The sequence below is a fragment of the Ursus arctos genome, unplaced genomic scaffold (genome assembly GCF_023065955.2).
Source record: "Ursus arctos isolate Adak ecotype North America unplaced genomic scaffold, UrsArc2.0 scaffold_27, whole genome shotgun sequence".
NCBI classification, from domain to species: Eukaryota; Metazoa; Chordata; class Mammalia; order Carnivora; family Ursidae; genus Ursus; species Ursus arctos.
Window position 1 is genome coordinate 11,737,089 of NW_026622952.1, and position 19,044 is coordinate 11,756,132.

The 19,044-nt window shown below is 36.2% G+C and overlaps 1 protein-coding gene across 1 annotated transcript in view; it reads left to right on the forward strand.

Moving 5' to 3' along the window:
- The window catches only part of TNKS (tankyrase), a 203,465-nt gene that overhangs the window by 109,484 nt on the left and 74,937 nt on the right, over positions 1 to 19,044 (forward strand). The window contains exons 4-5 of the mRNA XM_026508362.4: positions 655 to 691; positions 1,455 to 1,530. Of these exons, the coding sequence (XP_026364147.2) occupies positions 655 to 691; positions 1,455 to 1,530 (113 nt within the window). The remainder of the gene's footprint in view (positions 1 to 654; positions 692 to 1,454; positions 1,531 to 19,044) is intronic.

Consider the following 19,044-nt stretch of genomic DNA (forward strand, 5'->3'; position numbering starts at 1 on the left):
TTGTCATTTAAGAATGTATTCACTGTTTTGGTTTTTGGAGTGCTGCCTCCAAGAGGTTCATAGCATTTGGTACAGAGTTCACGTATTTCTAGTCTACAGACCTACCCTATTGAGGCAAAAGCTTCATGATGCTGATATATTTTTTTTTCTACTGCTATAATGCTCAGCAACGGTAATTAATTTTTTTTGAGAAAACTTTCCATGTCATTACAAATAAAACTGAGTTTTTTTGAAGCCTAGTAATTTGTACCTTTAAGAGCCACATTATTTTGCTTTTGTCTCAGAATGTATTATGCTTCACAAGTATACTGTGACAGCCTGAATAGGAAAGGGGGGAGGGGACATTGTCTTCAGCTGGCATGCTGTTATCAGAGGGAATGTGTTTCTGGACACGAGATTTAGCATTCATTGGTTGTCTGAAGAAAGCTATTTCATCTGAGGATTGGACAAGAAGCTGCGTCAATTTGCTGCCCGTCTCCAAGGCACTGGTGATGCTGCCTTCACAAGCTGGCTAACGTCACGGCTCCATCACCCAGCGGGGTGTGGACTCTCTTTTTCTGTTCTTCTCTATTTAATTCTGTATTTGCTGCCTACTGCATTTCTTAATCTGTCTTCTGCCAAATGCTAACAGCATGATATTTTGCAATCATCTAGGTGAATACAAGAAAGACGAACTCCTAGAAGCTGCTAGGTAAGTGATTCCATTCATTTTAAGTGAGTATAATGCATGTAAGGGAGAAAAGGGGGAGGGCAGGTGGAGGACTATAAAAATTATAACATGTTATTGTCTTGCTTGGATTTTACGTGATAATGCAGATAAGACCTTATACTCAGTCTCTGTATACTTTTATTTTACATGATTAGTATGTTAAATGATTGAGTTTTTCAACATGGTAAAGATTATAAGGTTAATTTTATTTGAAACATTTCTGAGGATACCTGCAGATCTTAGTTGCCCAGTTTTTCCGATGATCTTCTTGGAGTATTTAAATACCTGTCTCATCATTTTTCTGTGAAAATTTTTCTAACAAAGCTTGACTGGGGGCCATAAAGTAAATGTTAAAATTCTCATCTATTTTCTTTTGTTCTTGGTCATTTATAATTTAATTCATTAGCTTTTTTCATCATTTTGTATGTATTTTTAAGTCCAGTGTTTTAGATCACTTATCAGAATAAAGTTTGTTTGTAATTAAGAAGGTGACTTGATGCAGATAAATAAAACAAGTAAAAATATAGAAAGCTACATTACCTAAGATGTACCACTGTATGATGAGTAACAGGAATTAATTAGTAATATATTAATTTAATTGAATATACCAAAAGAGATCCATTGAGAACCATATACAAGAAATCAAAGCAAACCCATATTGTTTTCCACTTTTCTGAAAAATAACCATAAATATTCGTAAGAAGCTCTGTAATTTTATAGGAATTGACTCACTACCTTTTTACAGGAGTGGTAATGAAGAAAAACTAATGGCTTTACTGACTCCTCTAAATGTGAATTGCCATGCAAGTGATGGGCGAAAGGTAAGTTACTTAAAATATAATATCCTCCTTCAACAATTTCTTCTTGCTTTATACTGAAAATTTTTGAAGTTGGCATATATATATGTATATATACACACATATATGTCCTATATAACTGTGTTTTTACTGGCATCTTTTGACCATAAAATGAAATGCTGCTGTATCTGTTACTGGCAGTTGTGACATATTCATAGAGCTGGTGAAGCATGGATTTTAAGCCTTTTCTCTTAAATGTCAGACACTAAAAGTTGTTTGTTAAATGGACCTGCAGCTTTGTCGGTGATTAAAATTATAACAACATGTATTTTTTCCGTGTATGATCGTGGAAACTGGAAATATTTGTTTATGTCCTGTTTTTACCCGTCTTTGATGGGATATTTACATTTTTGATTTCCTATTTGGCAGAGGGAGATATGTTTGCTAGATACCAACACTTTTTTCCGTTTAGAGCTGAGAAAAATGCTAACAATTTTTTAGGTATGTAACAGTCCAGCTTTTTTGTTTATTGTTTCTTTAATTGACTAAGTTTTTATCACAGAATATTGAAAAAAATAGATTGAGAGAGAAAGAGTCTGCATTAATGTACAATTGTTATAAACGTAAGGCGTATATATAAAATGTACAGCTGGCATCTTCGTGATATGCTTTGTATTTTTGCAGATTATAGGCTGAACTGTAACCCTTCACAGCCTCTGATAATTGACTGCAAAGTTTTGCAGTGATTTACCTAATAGATACTGAAAAACAAAGCACTCAGTACTGTAAAGTCTTTTTTAAAATGAGAGCTCATATCTTAATGTTTAAGGATAGATTTTGTATTTTAAAAACATAAAATATTTGTAAAGTCACACCATAAATATTGAGGAAAATCATTTTGTGCCTAACATTTAAAGAATTAGTTCGTTTGAAATTATTTATAGTGAAAATGTGCTCTGGAAAACGTGAGGATGGATGGCACACCCCTTAGATACAATGTCTTTATAGTGCCTCCACGTTTTTTTCCCATTCCAATGAAACCCATTTAATAGTGGCAAAGAATTGAATCCTCCCCTCAGAATATATGCTATTTGTTATTATAGCTGGCTTGTATATTGTGAAATATCACGTGGCCTAGTGAGCATTCAGTTTCTCTGGGTAATTTGGGGGAAAGACTTCTGCTTTAATGGAAGGTTAAATTATGTATATTTCAAGCTATAAACTAACAAAGATTTACTCATTATTGATGACTTTTGGGAGATGTTGTTAAATGATAACTGCTCATTTTTTTCCTTCAGTTTTGAAGTTGCTTTGGGGATTTTAACATTCTTGAGTTACTTTGAGCTCCAGATTTTGTTTGGGTCCTCTCAGTAGATAAAGTGACTTTTATCACGGTGCAGAAAAGGGCCTTCTTAACTATAGTAAGTGTAGCTATGTCTTTATACAGAGCTTGTCTAGAGCCCAGCCGACGTCAGGTTTTCTTAGTCATTTTAATATTACAGAATTTTTGTGAGATTACTGTAGCAGGAGTCGATTTCCACCCCAGCCTCATTCTCCCATCCTCACCCTTATACCTTGCCAGACACATGAGTAGCTCAGGAAATCATAATAATTAAAGAGCATGAACACAGATAATTAACAAATTACCTCTTCTCCCTGCCTCACCCCCTGCATAACTGTATAGAACCCCTTTATTTTTCCTTCTCCCTAAAGGAGAATATACTTCCCTCATTCCTTTAGCTGGAACCAATGTATTCCTTACCCAGATTCCTATGGCTCCTTTTCTGTATTACTCTATGGCATTTACCACAGATATTTTTCCTTTATTCATCCATAAGCTCTTTGTATTTTGCACTGGACCAAGCCCAGCACCTTGCAGGTAGCGGAATCTTAGAAGATGAATATGCTCCCTAATAAACGTAATTTTATCCTCTGAGTGAAAAATCATCCATGCTCTTTTCCATTTAGAAAATTAACTCAGAAGTATGTGAACAGGGGACTTTATATTTTCTGTTATTATATGTTATTACTAGTATTATTGTACTAATTTATTTTTGAGTTATACGATGAAGGAAAATTATATATTTTAATGTATAGAACATTTTTAAGAACATGTTTCCTAAATTAATATTATACTGTAGGATTCATAACATATGAATAATGCAGTAATTCTCCAAAATGTGTTCCTATACTTTTTTAGATTATTAATTTGCTCAAATTAGATAGAAAAAGGAAATGAGACTTAAGCATTTACTGGGTTTTGGTGGTATGCACGTAACATAAAAAATCATTCACAATTGTGCATCAGTATGCAAAATGCAAATAAAATTTCGTAATCAAAATTGAATTATGTTCATATTTAGATATTACCTTTGTTTATGGCACAAAGTAGTTCTTATTAAATGTGCCAGCTACAGTAAAGCCACAAAGTGGTGAATATTCTGGGTGCTAATGGAGATTGGGATAAGATCCCTTAGTTATGACAGTATCTTTTGTTTTCTTGCTATTGGTGTCAAGAAAATGTGTAAGCAAATCTAGCTGTGAAATTACAAGTCTGTCTTACATATTTAGTACTTTTTCAGGCCATTTGCATGTGTTTATCTAGAATTAGGAAGTCAGATTGTATATTAACAAGAGGATAAAGGTACTTTACATATATAGTAAGTTGGGTATGTAAAGTTTTATTTCTTAAATTTGCATTTGAGAACACAATGCAGAATCAAACTTATTTTTAAAGGGTTTCTAAATGACTGTGTTAATGCTTAAGTGAGTCCTTGCCTGTCTCTGTTTTTACTAGGATTCCTGGTTTGTAAATTTAAAAAGCCCATGGAAATGTCGATTTCGTAATGTTTTTAGAAAAGAAATGCTCCTTATCGGTTAACTAGTAGGTGCAGAATTTGCCTTGATATATGTGGGGGTTTTAGACTGCAGCATTCCTTTTCAGCGTAATACGTGGGATTATACAATGACAATGTAACTTTTTAATAGTCTCTTAATTCTATACTGTGACTTGGTGATTATCTAATTAGGTAATATATGAGTGGTTAATGTTTTCATTTCCCGCAGACATTTGTTTTTCTAACCTGTAGAATTCTGAAAATAGTGAAGTACCAATAAGGTTTGAAGTAATTTATGTTGTTATTTATGCTTTTATTTTACATGTAAATCAAAGTGGAGTTTGGCTACTTGAGAAATTTCCAGTTGTTTTTTACCCCAAAAAGCAAAGACAAAATTTTGTTACAATATTTTCTTCTAACATGCCACTTTTGTACACTTAGATACACATTTAAATAACGGCCACTTTAGAAACATAGGGGCATAGATACAATTTATTCTTCAATCACTTGCCCATTATGATTAGACATAACATTCTGTGATTCCTTATTTTGAATTGCAGTGAAATGCAACTAGATCTTTCAAACAGATTGTTCCCTTTCTAGAATTCTTTTTTCCCTATGTTTTCAAACTTAGATTTGTTGTCCTTTATTCTCCCTTTAGAGTATTTTCTCTCAAGATCGGATGTTTTATTAGCAATCAGCCAAATAATTGTTTGATATGTAACTTTAAGGTGGTAGTGGTTTCTTGTTTTTCAATATTAATTTTCATAAGGATACCTTTATACAAAGAATAAAAAAATATTTGAATACATCTCAAATTATTCCAATATTTAGCCCTCTTCAGAGTTCTTTTTGGCCCCTCTTGTGTCATTTCCCTTTCTTGGCTGCCTTTTTCTCCTTCCAAAATAAATGTCCTTCATCTATCCCCTCCTTGTGACAAGGAAATAGATTGGAGTTGGGCATTACTGTACGTGCTGCTAAGTAGGAATGTGTATCGTTGCATGCGTGTGCTGTGCCTGTCGTTACGATTGTCACCAAATAATGAAAGTAATGAATATTTGGTTGGTAATTTATTTTTATAAAGTATTCAGTGTAATTTCTGGTATTTTAGGTTTCTTTCTGCTCCTTTCATTCATTCAGCCAGCACTCAGTTACAGTGTATAGGTCACTGTGCTGTGACATGGGAGATGAATATGTGTTTAATGGTATTGGTTCACAAGGAGCTCATCACCTGATAGAATGATTAAGACATTATCCTGTACGTTGAAGCTAATGCTCAAAAAAAAATGTATGATTCCTTTTGCTGTCATACAATTATAAAGTGTAGATTTAAGGTGGATTTTTTTTCTTTTGGCCCCTTTATTTTAAAGCATTAGTACTTAGACGTGGATGCTCTTTTCTAAGAAACCACAAATTTAGATGAACAGGCAGTTGGAGGAGCATGATTTAAACTCAGAAACATTAACTGAAGGATATCTTTAAATGTCAGACTGCTGTGTAAATGTTTGCTTCCATAAAACAGTTAATAATAAGATTCTGGAAACAGAAAAGTAAAGTGTTTGAAAACTACTTTTTAATAGAGATCAATCAGAAATAAAGTAGAATTTAGTGCCACCGTTGAAGATACCCATAAAAGAATTATTTAGCTGAGAGAGCAAATAGACTCGGAGGTCAGACAGACTGGGTTCTGTTCTCTCCTGTTTCTCTTTCTAAGTGTGTGACCGTGGCTCTACAGCTTTCAATGTATTCATCTGTAAATGGAGATAATCATACTCATTCCACAAGGTGTTTGAGAGGATGAAGTAAAATAATGTGATTAAGGTATACCATTGTAGCACATAGTAGAACCTCAATAAATTAGATCCCTACTCCTTTGATGCATGTTTTTGAAGCTTTTGGACATATTTAGAATGGACATATATATAGTTTTGAGTACTCCTGGGTTCCCCCACTTCACCATGGAAATTGTCTTTATTATCCGAGCTCAGTCACAGATATCCTTTGGATAAAATGTCTGTTACCAGGTAGTCTACAAAGCATATAATTGAATTAAATCTTTTGGAGCTTGGTGTTCACCACCCTCCCAAAACATCACATTTAATAAATTAATTTGTTTATATTAACAGTTTATAAATTCAAGAGCACGTTTTTAAGATATATATATAAATAACCATTTTAAGCCTGTATTTATTAAAACTTAATATCTGGCTGAAAATAATGTCACAGTATTCATTTGAGTTCCATAAACACACCCAATGAAGCACAAAGAATATATAAGATTAGTGAACTTTCTTTTGTATTTACATTTGAGTTTTAGGGTTATATACATTTGTTTTATTGTAATATAGAATTTCTCAGTATTCTTGATTAACAGCTCCCTCCCTCCGTGTGAGTCTCCACCAGATATCATGTTTGACCAGGATTTAAACAGCCATTATATGGTAGATTGTTACCTTAAAGACCTTTCAAATGAAACCATGCCTCATTATTTATGCTTTGGTCTCGTTCCTTCCTATACTGACTTTGAGCTAAGCCTGGGACTGCTCTGATGAATGAAATAAAGCAGAAGTGGTGTTATGCCACTTTCGGGACTAGCTCCTGAATTGGCCTGGCAGCCACCAGTTTAGTGCTTTTGGAATGCTTTCTCTTTGAACCCAGCTGCCATGCCATAAGGCAGCCCAAGCAGCCACGTGGAGGCCTCTAGACAGTGACCCACCTGAGCTCAGTTAAGTCTCTAAATGACTCATTGTCCAGGCATCCCAGACATTGTAGCCTCAACTGAGTTCCCAGTTTAGCTTCCAGGTGACATCAGCCATCCCTAGCACCCTAGCCCATACCATGTAGAGTAGAACCACCCAGGTAAGCCAGCAGTTTGGGGGTGTTATCTAGTAAAGATAATTGAAATACCCATACTTTAAGAAAATATGACTCAGTGCTTATTATCTTTTGGGCAGGAAAGATTACATCTTTTCTCAAGTGAATTATTGAAAATGGCTCTTTCATAGCTATGAGGAAGAGTTAAGTGAAGATTTAAAGATAAATTTCCAAATATATTTATTTCTTTAGATATGTTTAATTATTTTGAATTTATATCTTACATTTTAAATTCTTTTCCCTCTTGGAATGCAAAAATTAATTTCATGTGCTTTTTTGGGGGGTTGCTCATAGTATTATGGGAAAAAGCAGGAGTTTGAAGCTAGAAGACCCAAGTTTTAAGTTAAAATTATTGCTAGGCAAGTTTTGTCATATCTCTGAGTTCTCCATTTTTTTTAAAAGATTCTGTTCTCTCTCTCTTTCTTTCTTTCTTTTCCTTCCTTCCTTCCTTCCTTCCTTCCTTCCTTCCTTCCTTCCTTCTTTCCTTCCTTTCTCTCTCTCTCTCTCATAAAGAATGTGAGCCAGGGGTAGGGCAAAGGGAGAGAGAGAGAGAGAGAGAATCTCAAGTAGACTCAGTGCTGAGCACAGAGCCCAACTCGGGGCTCAATCTCATGACCCTGAGATAATGACCTGAGCCGAAATCAAGAGTCAGATACTCAACTGACTGAGCCACCCAAGCGCCCCAGAGTTCTCCATTTTTTAGCCTATAAAATGAAGGATTTGGGCCATATGACCTCTAAAATACCTTTAAACTCCAACATTTTAAGATCATAATGTATTTTATTATTTTTCTCATTAGAGTTAGTAGCAATTACCAGGCATACAGAATTAGACTATATGAGGATGTATGGAGTCACACTAGATAAGACACCCCTGGAGTCCGGAATAAAGTTTATATAGAGCCTTATTTCCTTTAAGAAAGTGTTAGCATTACCTGAGGGCCCATGCCTGGCTCTCTATGGCCTTTTGTGGCCTTTATCATCCTCTTCTGTTCTTGGCAAGTCTTGGTAGATGAAAAGTCATATACCATTTTTTAATTTCCAACTTTTATGGACCATAGTTCAGATGTTACTTGGGATTACAGGAAGGTCAAAATGCCATAAGTCTGCATTAGGGAACTCTTCAAGTACTTTACGTTTAATTATATATCTAATCTAATCGCTTCTTTAAAGTACATCTTGCTGATTAGTGCATGTCTTACTGCAGTGCAGAAATCCCTTAGAGCAAGTTTTCTTGCCTACTTGTGATGGAATATATTGTATACAATCTTTATGCTTGTGTATATTCGTTTTGTAACAATAAGGGCTTGAAAATGTCTTTTTTATTTTTCATTAGGGAATCGCTTCTACTAAAACAGTCTCGATTTTGTCAAGCATGACATTTCTACTGGTTAGGGTAATTAGTACCCATGCCAACTGTGCTCTGTTTCTCTCTTTGAGAAAAGAGGTTTTAGTGGAAGGGACCTGTGTTAAAAAGCAGGTGGTGAAACAGGAGTTCATTTTAGCTCTGCTTAGCCACCCTCCTCCTAACTTTGGTTTCTCCTACAGCCATATCCAAAAAGCGTGTTTCCCACAATTGTCAACAGTAGACAGTTACCAGTTGAGGGATAGAAAAGGAGTGAGTACCAAATCATTTTGCTGTGAGTATGATTCATTACTAAAATTTGATTTAGAAGCCTGGTTACAAAAGTGTGACGCTCAAGAGTATTCTTTCAAAATGGCAAGAATCTAAATTTAAAGTGCTCTTTCTGCCTCTACAAGTAAAACTTCATAGGGTACAGCAGATTACAGCTGCAGCATTCACTTGAAAAACATCCATCCGGCAGAGTGGCAAGGGCAGAGGATGTGGAAGAAACACACCCAAGTAGCTGCAGTGTTATTGCCGATGTCCAGGTTCTGTGGTTGAATGGGATAGAGGGCAGTGTTATTAACATGTTTTTATGTATCAGTTACTACCTGATGAAGATATTTAAAAATAGCCCTATAATGATTATGATTTGATATAATCTCTTTGGTTTAAACTGTTGGGTTAACGTCAGTTAACAGTAGAGTATTCAAAAAAAGTTCTTAAATCCTTTTAGTGAAGGGTGAACCTTAGTGGGTAAGAAGACTTGCTTAGGGACAAAGAGAAATCTGATTTCAGAACCTTCTGGCCTGATGAGAAGCAGCAAAAAGGAAAGAGTTAATACGGACTTAAGAACTTTGAGATTATCCATAGCTTTGAATGAGCATTATTAGGAACTGTGGTCTGGCCATAATATAAAACCAATATGAACTGTTAATTTCTTAATTCATTTTGTACCAGTTACCTGGTATCCTAGCTCAGGTTGCCATACCACAGGTGGCTTAAACAGCAGAAATTTATTTCTCAATTCTGGAGGCTGGGAAGTCCAAGATCAAGGTTTCAGCATGGTTAGTTTCTCCTGAGGGGCAGTCCTGGCTTGTGGAGAGCTGCCTTCTTGCTGAGAGAGAAAGCAAGCTTTTGGATGTCTATTCTTTATAAGGGCTCTAACCCCATCATGAGGACTGCACTTCATTTACCCTGTCTAACCCTTCCTACCTCCGTAAGGTCCTGTCTCCAAATACCACCACATTAGGGTTAGGGCTTCAACATATGAATTTGCCAGAGTGGGCGTGGACCCAAAACACTCAGGCTATAACACCTGGTTATTTTCGTATCACTACCTTTTTTAAAAATACTACTTTTCTAATAATTTCTTAGGAGGCCTGCTTCCCTTTCCCCCATGCATGTTCATCCATTTACTTACTCACTCAATTAAATTAGAATTATAAAGGAAAATTTCTAAAAGAATCAAGAAACCCCATAATATGCTTTTTTTAAAAAGATTGTTTTCAGTGACTAATAAGAAAATGTCTTTCTCTACTAAGAATAGCATCGGTAGTAAAACTTCAGAAACAACGCTATGAATACCATGTGTAATTATTTGAAATCATATTTGGGTAGCCAAATTAGGAAATTTGAAAATAGACAAACTCTAAAGTATAAAACGTTTCGTATATTGATTTTCCTTTTTTGAAGATAGTAAGATGATAAAACCCTACTCTGAGTACCCCAAAAATGCCCATTAAAGTAATGTCCTAGTTTCAGAGAGGGTTTAGTACCTCTTAGAACAGGGAAGGGGCTATGGGTAGGGAACAGAAGTAGAGCCCTCTGCTCTTGGCTAGCTTTGGCTGCCAAATTCACATATACAAGCTCAGAAACAACAAGGACTTTATCACTGAAGGAACTCTGAGGTGATAGCATATCTCCCAAGTCCTGGAGCTCTTAACATTAAAATCAGCTACAGGAATTTCTCCCAGTTTACACAGTTAAAATGACTATTTAATAATCTAACGGGGAATGATTCCCTCATAAATAATCTTTAGATGTAACTTGTGTCCTGTTTCAAGAATAAGTCAACTATCTGTTGAATGTTAGAGTCTTTGATGTTTAGATTTTAAAACCTGAGACTGTGAATATTAATCATAAAAAGGAATTCATGTGAGGTTTGAGTTGTGTGAAAACTTTTCTGCTTAAGGTATAAAGCATCAGGTTAGTATCAGACATGAAACCTGGTTTCCAGAAAGTCTGCCAGCTGTTTCTCATTAAACAATGCAAAATTAATGTTGCACCTTCTGAGAGTGCTAAGCATTCTTTTTTTTTTTTTTCCTTTCCCATACAAACCCAATGAGAGGAAGCTAGAAACTCATTTTCATGCATACATTTCAATTCTGCTGAATCCGAGGCTGGAAAAGAGAAAAACAAATTTCTGGCTGTTGAAGAATCCCCTTGGAGTTTCCATCATGAGAACGTTAAGTTAAAATTGAATTATGTTGGCATTTAGAACTTTATTCTCACAAAGATTCCTCTGTGGATTTCCTGTTCTTTCTTGTATGCTCCTTTCCTTTCCCCTCTCCTTCTCTTCCCAATACATACACTTAAAATAAAGATAGTCCTTTATGGTCTCAATGTAAAAATAAATTTTTACTATATAAGGCAGCTGAAGTATAGAAACTTTATAAGATTTTTCATAAATTCTACAGATTTTCATATGCCTTAGGTTCCTTCCTAAAGATGACATGTGTTACTTTGGAAGAATATCTTCTCTGAGGCTGGAAAATAGCAATCATATTTACCTCTGTCCATGTAGCCTATCTAGAATTCAGAGAATCTTATTTGGAGGAGAACTTAAATGGCAGTTAGTCCAACCGCCCAGTGTAGTGTTGGAACCTTCCCTATGAGAACTCTGACAGATTGACATCTGACTCTGCTTAAATACATTTTTTAAAAAAATGAGAGCTCACTGCTTTGGATCAGACCATATCTGACTTAGTGCTGAACTAAGGTTGTACACGTTAGGGAGATATATTGACTTAGCCAGAGGGTGACCAGGAAGGTATTCAGGAAATTATTCTGGAAAAACCAGTTGAGGCAACTACAGGGGTCTAGTTCAAGAGACCAAATGACTATCTGTTAGATAGATGTAGAAAAACCCGGCACAGGGTGCCTGGGTGGCTCCGTCGGTTAAGTGTCTGCCTCCAGCTCAGGTCATGATCCCAGGGTCCTGGAATCGGGCTCTCTGCTCAGCGGAGTGCTTGCTTCTCCCTCTCCCTCTGCCTGCCTCTCCCCCTGCTTGTGCGCTCTCTCTCTCTGTCAAATAGATAAATAAAATCTTAAAAAAAAAAAAAAAGCAAAAACCAACAACCCAGCACTAGGAAAGATGCAGATAAATTGTCTTATCCAATTTCAATTTCCTGTTACTTTTTTTTGTCCTCTAATACTTACTATTCTAGACAACTATTGTTAAGCCCTGCATTTCAGGGGTGCTCATCCAGTGGGATGGTCACACTCTCATCATTCCTGGGGTTGCACATATAGTACCCATGGGGTACTACCATGAGGTAGCCAGAGCTACCAACGTGATCCCTGCCCACCAGGAGTTACTCTTCCTGCCACTCTGCCATGGTAGTCCATTTCTGAACATGGTATCCAGCACCTGAGCTCCCAGCCAGAGGAAAAGAAGGAAAGCAGAATGGGAGTTCTGAGATCAGGCTGTCTGGATTTGATCTCTAACTCTCTTGTTAACTTGCTGTATTAATCTCCCTGTTCCTCAGTTTCGCCCTTTATATGGAGATTATAATAGTTTCTAGCTCTGGTAATCAGTATGTAAAAGTAAATACGAGTAAATACAAGTTAATACATTATAATACATTTTGAAAAGTGCTTGGTACCTAGAAAGTCCCTAGTAGATTTTAGCTATTATTTTCAATAAACAACTTTGTATTTTCAAAATGTTTTCATATCTTCTATTTCATTTTAGTCTGAAAATAGCTCGGTGAAGAAACTGGTATGATAGTTAGCTAACTTCCCCTATTACAGAGACTGTGACTGAAAAACATTAATATGTTAAACACTCTTACGTTCTAGGAGTGGTGTCATGTCTATTATTGCAAAGTAATAGTCCTGATATAGTCCACTGTGATGAGGCCTTATATGTGTTTAGCTCGAGGTACTGTGCTTTAGAGAACCATTGATCAGGAGGCCCAGGACCAGAGGAAAAGATTGGAAGAGAAAACATTACAATAGGAGGATCGAGTAATGTACAGTCTGTAGAAGGAACAAGTTAAAGGAGACCTAGTTTTTGAAAAAGGTATGAATAAAATATCTTTTTATTTTTATTTTTTTAAAGATTTTATTTATTTATTTAACAGAGAGATAGCCAGCCAGAGAGGGAACACAAGCAGGGGGAGTGGGAGAGGAAGAAGCTGGCTCCCAGCGGAGGAGCCTGACGCGGGGCTCGATCCCAGGACTCTGGGATCACGTCCTGAGCCGAAAGCAGACGCTTAATGACTGAGCCACCCAGGTGCCTCAAAATATCTTTTTAGAAAAGTTTTATTTCTACTTGGGTTCATCAGTTTGCATTCCCCAGATAGTTTCTTTTTTAAATTCTCTTTATAAGAGCCCAAGAATTGAGAAACTTCAAGGAGATTGTCTAATCTTCATTATGGTACTATTTTAAATCTCCCTGAAAATACAGGCATCAGTGATATGTATTTCTGTGGAAATATATATGCCCATATTGATTCTCTAGCTTGCAAGTTGTTTTGATTTTGATTAAAGTATCACTGTCTCAAAGAACTTCTTAAGTATACCTAGCAAGCAGATTAATCATATCTCTCTGCTTGAAAGAAATTTAATTAGCTCTGATTATGTGGTTATTATATTTTCCTGGGAATTTTATATTAATGGCTGATAATAGTATTTTATTTGTAGAAGGGGTAATACTGATCTCTCTTAATCAAATTATAAGTTTAAACGAGGTGTTTTTTTGTTAAGATAGCCAGAGCAGAGATGGAACAACCTGACTGTCCACTTCTAGACAATGAGTAAATAATCATGGTATAGCTACACAGCGGAAATACCATATAAGGAATAAGATAAACTTATATATACTAATATTTTAAAAGAAAAAAAGCAAATTGCAGAAGAGTATCGTATGATCCATTTGTGTGACTAAAACAACAGCAAAAAAAACTCAGAAAAACATGTTCATGCACATAGAAAAAAAATCTCAAATGATACTTGTGCATCTATAAACAGTGGTTGCCTTCAGGAAAGGGGTTTGTTGAACTAGCGGAAGAAGTAGAGAGAACATTTTACTTTATTATTTTAGAGGGAATACATTTTTATAATATAAAAGGGAATTCTATTGGGGAGGAAATGGTGAGTAAAGGTAACTGATAATTGAGACCAGTTAAAACTGAGAAAATACATATGTAATACCTCATTTGTGGAACCATATCTGAAAGTATGTTTTTATTTTAAAAAAGTGGAAATAAGTATTGGAATTTTTAAGTGTAACGATCTTCTGTTTGTATATACTTTATAAAAAGATGGCAGGAAGTTAAGAAAATTACAAGGATGCTATCTGGAATTCACAGGTCACAGAGGTAGTAATGCAAAACTGATGGTACACAGAGTAATCTTATCACAAAAAGTAGGATATCCAGACATAATATGTGCCCTGATAAAATGCTGTATGAAGTATTGTCTGTGAAGTATTCTTGCTAAAGAAGTTTCACATTAAAGAGGAAGTTCCGATTTACATGAAACACAGGAAATAGAGATAGGCACAAGTGAAATCATCACACAGGAAAGGGGACAGCTAACAAGGTCTCTTCAACAGGTCAGGATCGTGAAAAGAGAAAAAAGGAAAGATGAAGACCATTGTAGATGTCGGGAGACTGAATGGCACAAGAACCAAAAGAATTGATGCTGACATCCAGCGAACCAACTTTAAAAAGTTTTTCAGACAATTAGGAAAGGTGCTTTATATGGCTAGTAGATGGATTTACCACTATTTTGTTAAGTGTAATAACTTTGGGGTTTTAAAGGAAAATGCTCATAATTTTTAGAGACATCTATGGAAATATGTAAGAGCGAGATGTTAACAGTGTCTTGAATTTGCTTCAGAACACTTCATTGGGAAAAATAAAAGATAAAAAAAGAGATGGCAGATGCCAGTGTCACCAAGTCTTAATAATTAATGATTGTTGAATCTGGGTGATGCTTCCATGTGTGTTCAAGTGCTGAAAAGATCATGAAGTTTTACTCTATGAAGCCATTTTTGTAACTGGAGCAAGAGCAAGACGCTGGAGGAAGAGTTTGAATAGTATGGGGAGCTTGTATGGACTGAGAAAGACTACACTTGAGTCTTTTAAAGGAATTGTTTAAATGGGAAGAGAAGTATCCTTTGTTACCTCTTGAGCCAACTTTTAATAGGATTCTTTTCCTAGTTTGGCAGAGGAATAAGTCTTTCTTTATTCAGAGTGTCTGTGTGCCCTTGCACGTAGGCACGCACATGCAGACACACACACAATTTTCTGACTTGGGACAGCTCCAGGAACCAGGAAACTCAATTCAGCATTAAGCTAGAGTAGGGTGACCAAGCATCCCCGTCTGCCTGGGATGAATGGGTTTCCTGGGACCAGGAAAATCGTGGGCAAACCAGGATGAGTTAGTCACTGTAGTCTGGAAAATTCCAGAGGATTTGATCGAGGTCAAACTGGGCCTTTATTGTAATGAAAACCAAAATGCACTATATATCACGAGGTTAGATAACTTTCTGATGACTTACAAACATCACTCAGGCCTGTGTTGAAATGTAGGTGTAAATCTTTCACACAAATTTAAAGTCAAATTCACCAAACAGGGTTTTTTGTGTCCTCTGTTCAGTGCCCTACTCAATATAAGGTACTGTGTTAAGCCTTCAAACATAAAATTAAGATACATTTTCTGTTCTCATGAGCTCAGGGTAGATTAGAGGAGATAAGTAAATAATTACTATATGTTATTTCATGACAAGTGTTACAGTTAAAGATTGTGGGAAATAGTTTTAGGACCAGTCTTTGACAATCTTTTTTGTATTTTATTTGCAAAATATTGTCCAAAGACAGAACAAGAGAAGAGATAATTATTTGGACTATTGGTATTTTGTTTATTTTTTTAAAGATTTTATTTATTTGCCAGAGAGAGAGAGCGAGAGAGCACAAGCAGGGGGAGCAGCAGCAGCAGGCAGAGATAGAGGGAGAAGCAGACTCCCCGCTGAGCAGGGGATCGAGTCACTGCATCGATGTGGGACTTGATCCCAGGACCCTGGGATCCTGACCTGAGCCGAAGGCAGATGCTTAACGGACTGAGCCACCCAGGTGTCCCAAGGAGTGTTGGTATTTTGGAATCTCATTTTAAAATCTTATCAAAGGAATGTCCCAAAGTGTGTGCTTTATAAAAATGGAGTAACAAAGTCTTAAGAAATTAAGAATTAATTTTTATATTTTATGCTTTTTAGATGAACAGTGTTAACAAGGATTGGGATATATTCTGTATGGTAATGGTTAACTCCGAAGTTTTCTCAGTAATATCAGATCAAGGAATGCTTTCCCCTGTACCCAGCAGTCTTTTGTGAGAGAGCAATGTGTGTTTTGTGTTAAAATGTAAATGCTAAAATTCCTCTGGGATTGACTATGTGTAATAATACATTTAAATCTTAAGACACAGTTATCATGATTTCTTCGCTCGATGGGAAAAAAAAGATTTAGAAATTAAATTTTGTATTCTGGGCACGTAATACTATATAGGTCTTTGAAAGCTGATAGCTGTCTTATGTATCCATAAGATTCTTTTTTTTTTTTTTTATATTTAACCCTCAGGACTACTTTGTCTTTCATTGTTGTTTGGATTTGTTAAGAAGTCACATGTGAAATTAAATTTAAGTGGGAGAGGGGCGCCTGGGTGGCTCAGTCGTAAAGTGTCTGCCTTGGCTCAGGGCATGATCCTGGGATCCTGGGATCGAGCCCCGTATTGGGCTCCCTGCTCTGCTGGGAGCCTGCTTCTTTCTCTCCCACTCCCCCTGCTTGTGTTCTCTCTCTTGCTGGCTGTCTCTATGTCAAGTGAATAAATAAAATCTTTAAAAAATAATAATAAATAAATAAATTTAGGTAGGCCTTTAATTTTTTCAGAAGATATTTCACTTATTAGTACAATCTAATTCCCAGTCGTTTCAGATAATTAGTAATTAGGGCATTTGAGGCATGTGGAGTGAACCAGGGGGAGTGGAGTAAAAGATGAGGTTGGAAAGTTGGAGAGTGGTACTGGGAGAGATTTTTTTATGGCCTTCTACATCGTTATAGAGACTTAGCTTTTACTTAGAGTGAGATGAAGAGCCGTTGGAAGATTCTGAACAGAGGACCGGTATATCTAACTGGTATATTTTAACAGGATCATTACTACTATGTTGCATGGACTCTGAGGGGATCAGGCTGGAAGCAAGAATGCCAAGTAAAAGGCTGTCGCAATTCAGCCAGCTGAGAGAGGATGGGGACTTAGACCAGGCCGGTGGCAGAGAAGTGATTGGATTCTGGAGATATTTTGGAGATAGTGCCAACAGAAATACTCTCACTGCAGTGAGCATACTGTGTGAGAGAAAGATGGTAATCAGGAAAAACTCGAAGTTTTTGACCTAAGTAATGAAAAGGATAGAGTTGCTATTAACAGCAGTAGGAAATTGTTCGTTGTAGGTGTTGGAGGGAATACTAGAAGCTCACTTGAGGACATGACAAGCATGAGATGTCTCCTGTATATCCTTGTGGTGATGTCAAATAGGAAGTTAGATTATGAGAGTTGGGAGTTCAGCATAGAGGACTGAGCTGGAGATATGTTTGAGGAGTCGTCGATGTATGAAGTTTATTTAAATCTGCGAGACTGCATGAGATCACCAAAGGAAAGAGTATAGATACTGAAGAAAAGAGATTTAAGGGCATAGTCCTGGAGTACTCCAATGGCAAGAAAACGAGGAGCGACCAGAAAAAAAGACTAGGGAGTAACCAGTGAGGAAGGTCTTGGTGTCCTAGATACCAAGGAGAAAAATAGTTCAAGGAGGAAGTGATCAGCTCTGTCAATAGCTAAAGTAAGGTGAAGACTGATAAATGACCACTAAGAAATAACTTCAAAGTGTATAAGATACTTAATAAGGTGATAATAAGTAGTAAGTACTATTTGTCGTGCTTTTTCTGTGTGATACTGTTTTAGGTGCTTTATACGGTTTTCTGTCATCCATAAAATAGCCTTAAATGGTAGGAATTACAATTCTCATTTTACAGACGTTGTAAGGCAAGGCTCCAAGACACTGATAAATTAGTCCAAAGTCATATGCCTTATAAATTTGCCAAGCAAGAATGCAAACCCCAAATGTAAAAGCCTTTATTCATCTGCTCATATTGTGCCACCTGGACTTACGTTAAGGTTGCAGCCACAGCTTTTGAACAGGGCTGTCGCTTGTCACTATTTTCACTCTGCATGTATGTGTAAGGTGAGTTAAAGCTGTCTTACATGCTTTATTCTGTGCTGCAAATCTATATCACAAATCTATATCATAAAAGGCAAGGATAGATATGTATGTTTGTTTTTTCTTATGGCCTGATTCCAAGAAGAAAACTTTGGATTATGAGATTTCCTTAAGTAAGAATTCTTTTTTCTATAAACGTTTTACAATATGAAATATCAGCCATAACATTCTCTTAAGAAGAAAACAGTAGTTTTTGTATTTGCAATTGTTCCATACTTTATCACTCCTCATGCTTGGCTTTTAAAATATTCCAACGAAAAATCTGTTTTAAGAATAAACCTAGGATGTGCAGACTGGTGGTGATTGCTGGCCTGTGTGTGATGACATCTTAAATGTTTGCTTCTGGTGTTTACTAGTTTACAACCACCACAAAATTATCAAGTAACGTGTGAATATTTTACAAATGGGTCTGCTTGATTTCTTTCAAAGCCTACATGACACTGTGTTAATTATCCTAGCATTCAGAAACTTACTTTTATCATTACTTTGCCATTTGGCAATTGAGGTGTAAAGTTGGCACTGTGTGTTAGCTATCCGTTAAATTTAGCCCTAGACCACATGATTTTAATTGCTCTGCATCAGAAGATAGTATTTTGGTATATAATGTTTAGATGCTAAACTTTATACCTATTGAACTTTTTTCTAGAGAAAAACCTCTGGGATCTTAGTAGTGTATGCTTGTTCAAATCATCCTTTGTCCTTAATTTTTACTTTTTCTTTTTGCTTTCTACCATTTCCTCAAATTTATTGCATGCATTTTACAGATTTGTATGTGCCTTCTAGTGATGCTATCAAGTTTGCATAATTAGCATCCACATTGGAACTACTACTTGGAAAGGCTCATCTAGCTTATTCTGTACTTTCTCTCCCTGCGAATTTATCTACTCCCTTAAGAACTCAGCATCTCTACGTAGGCGCTGCTAC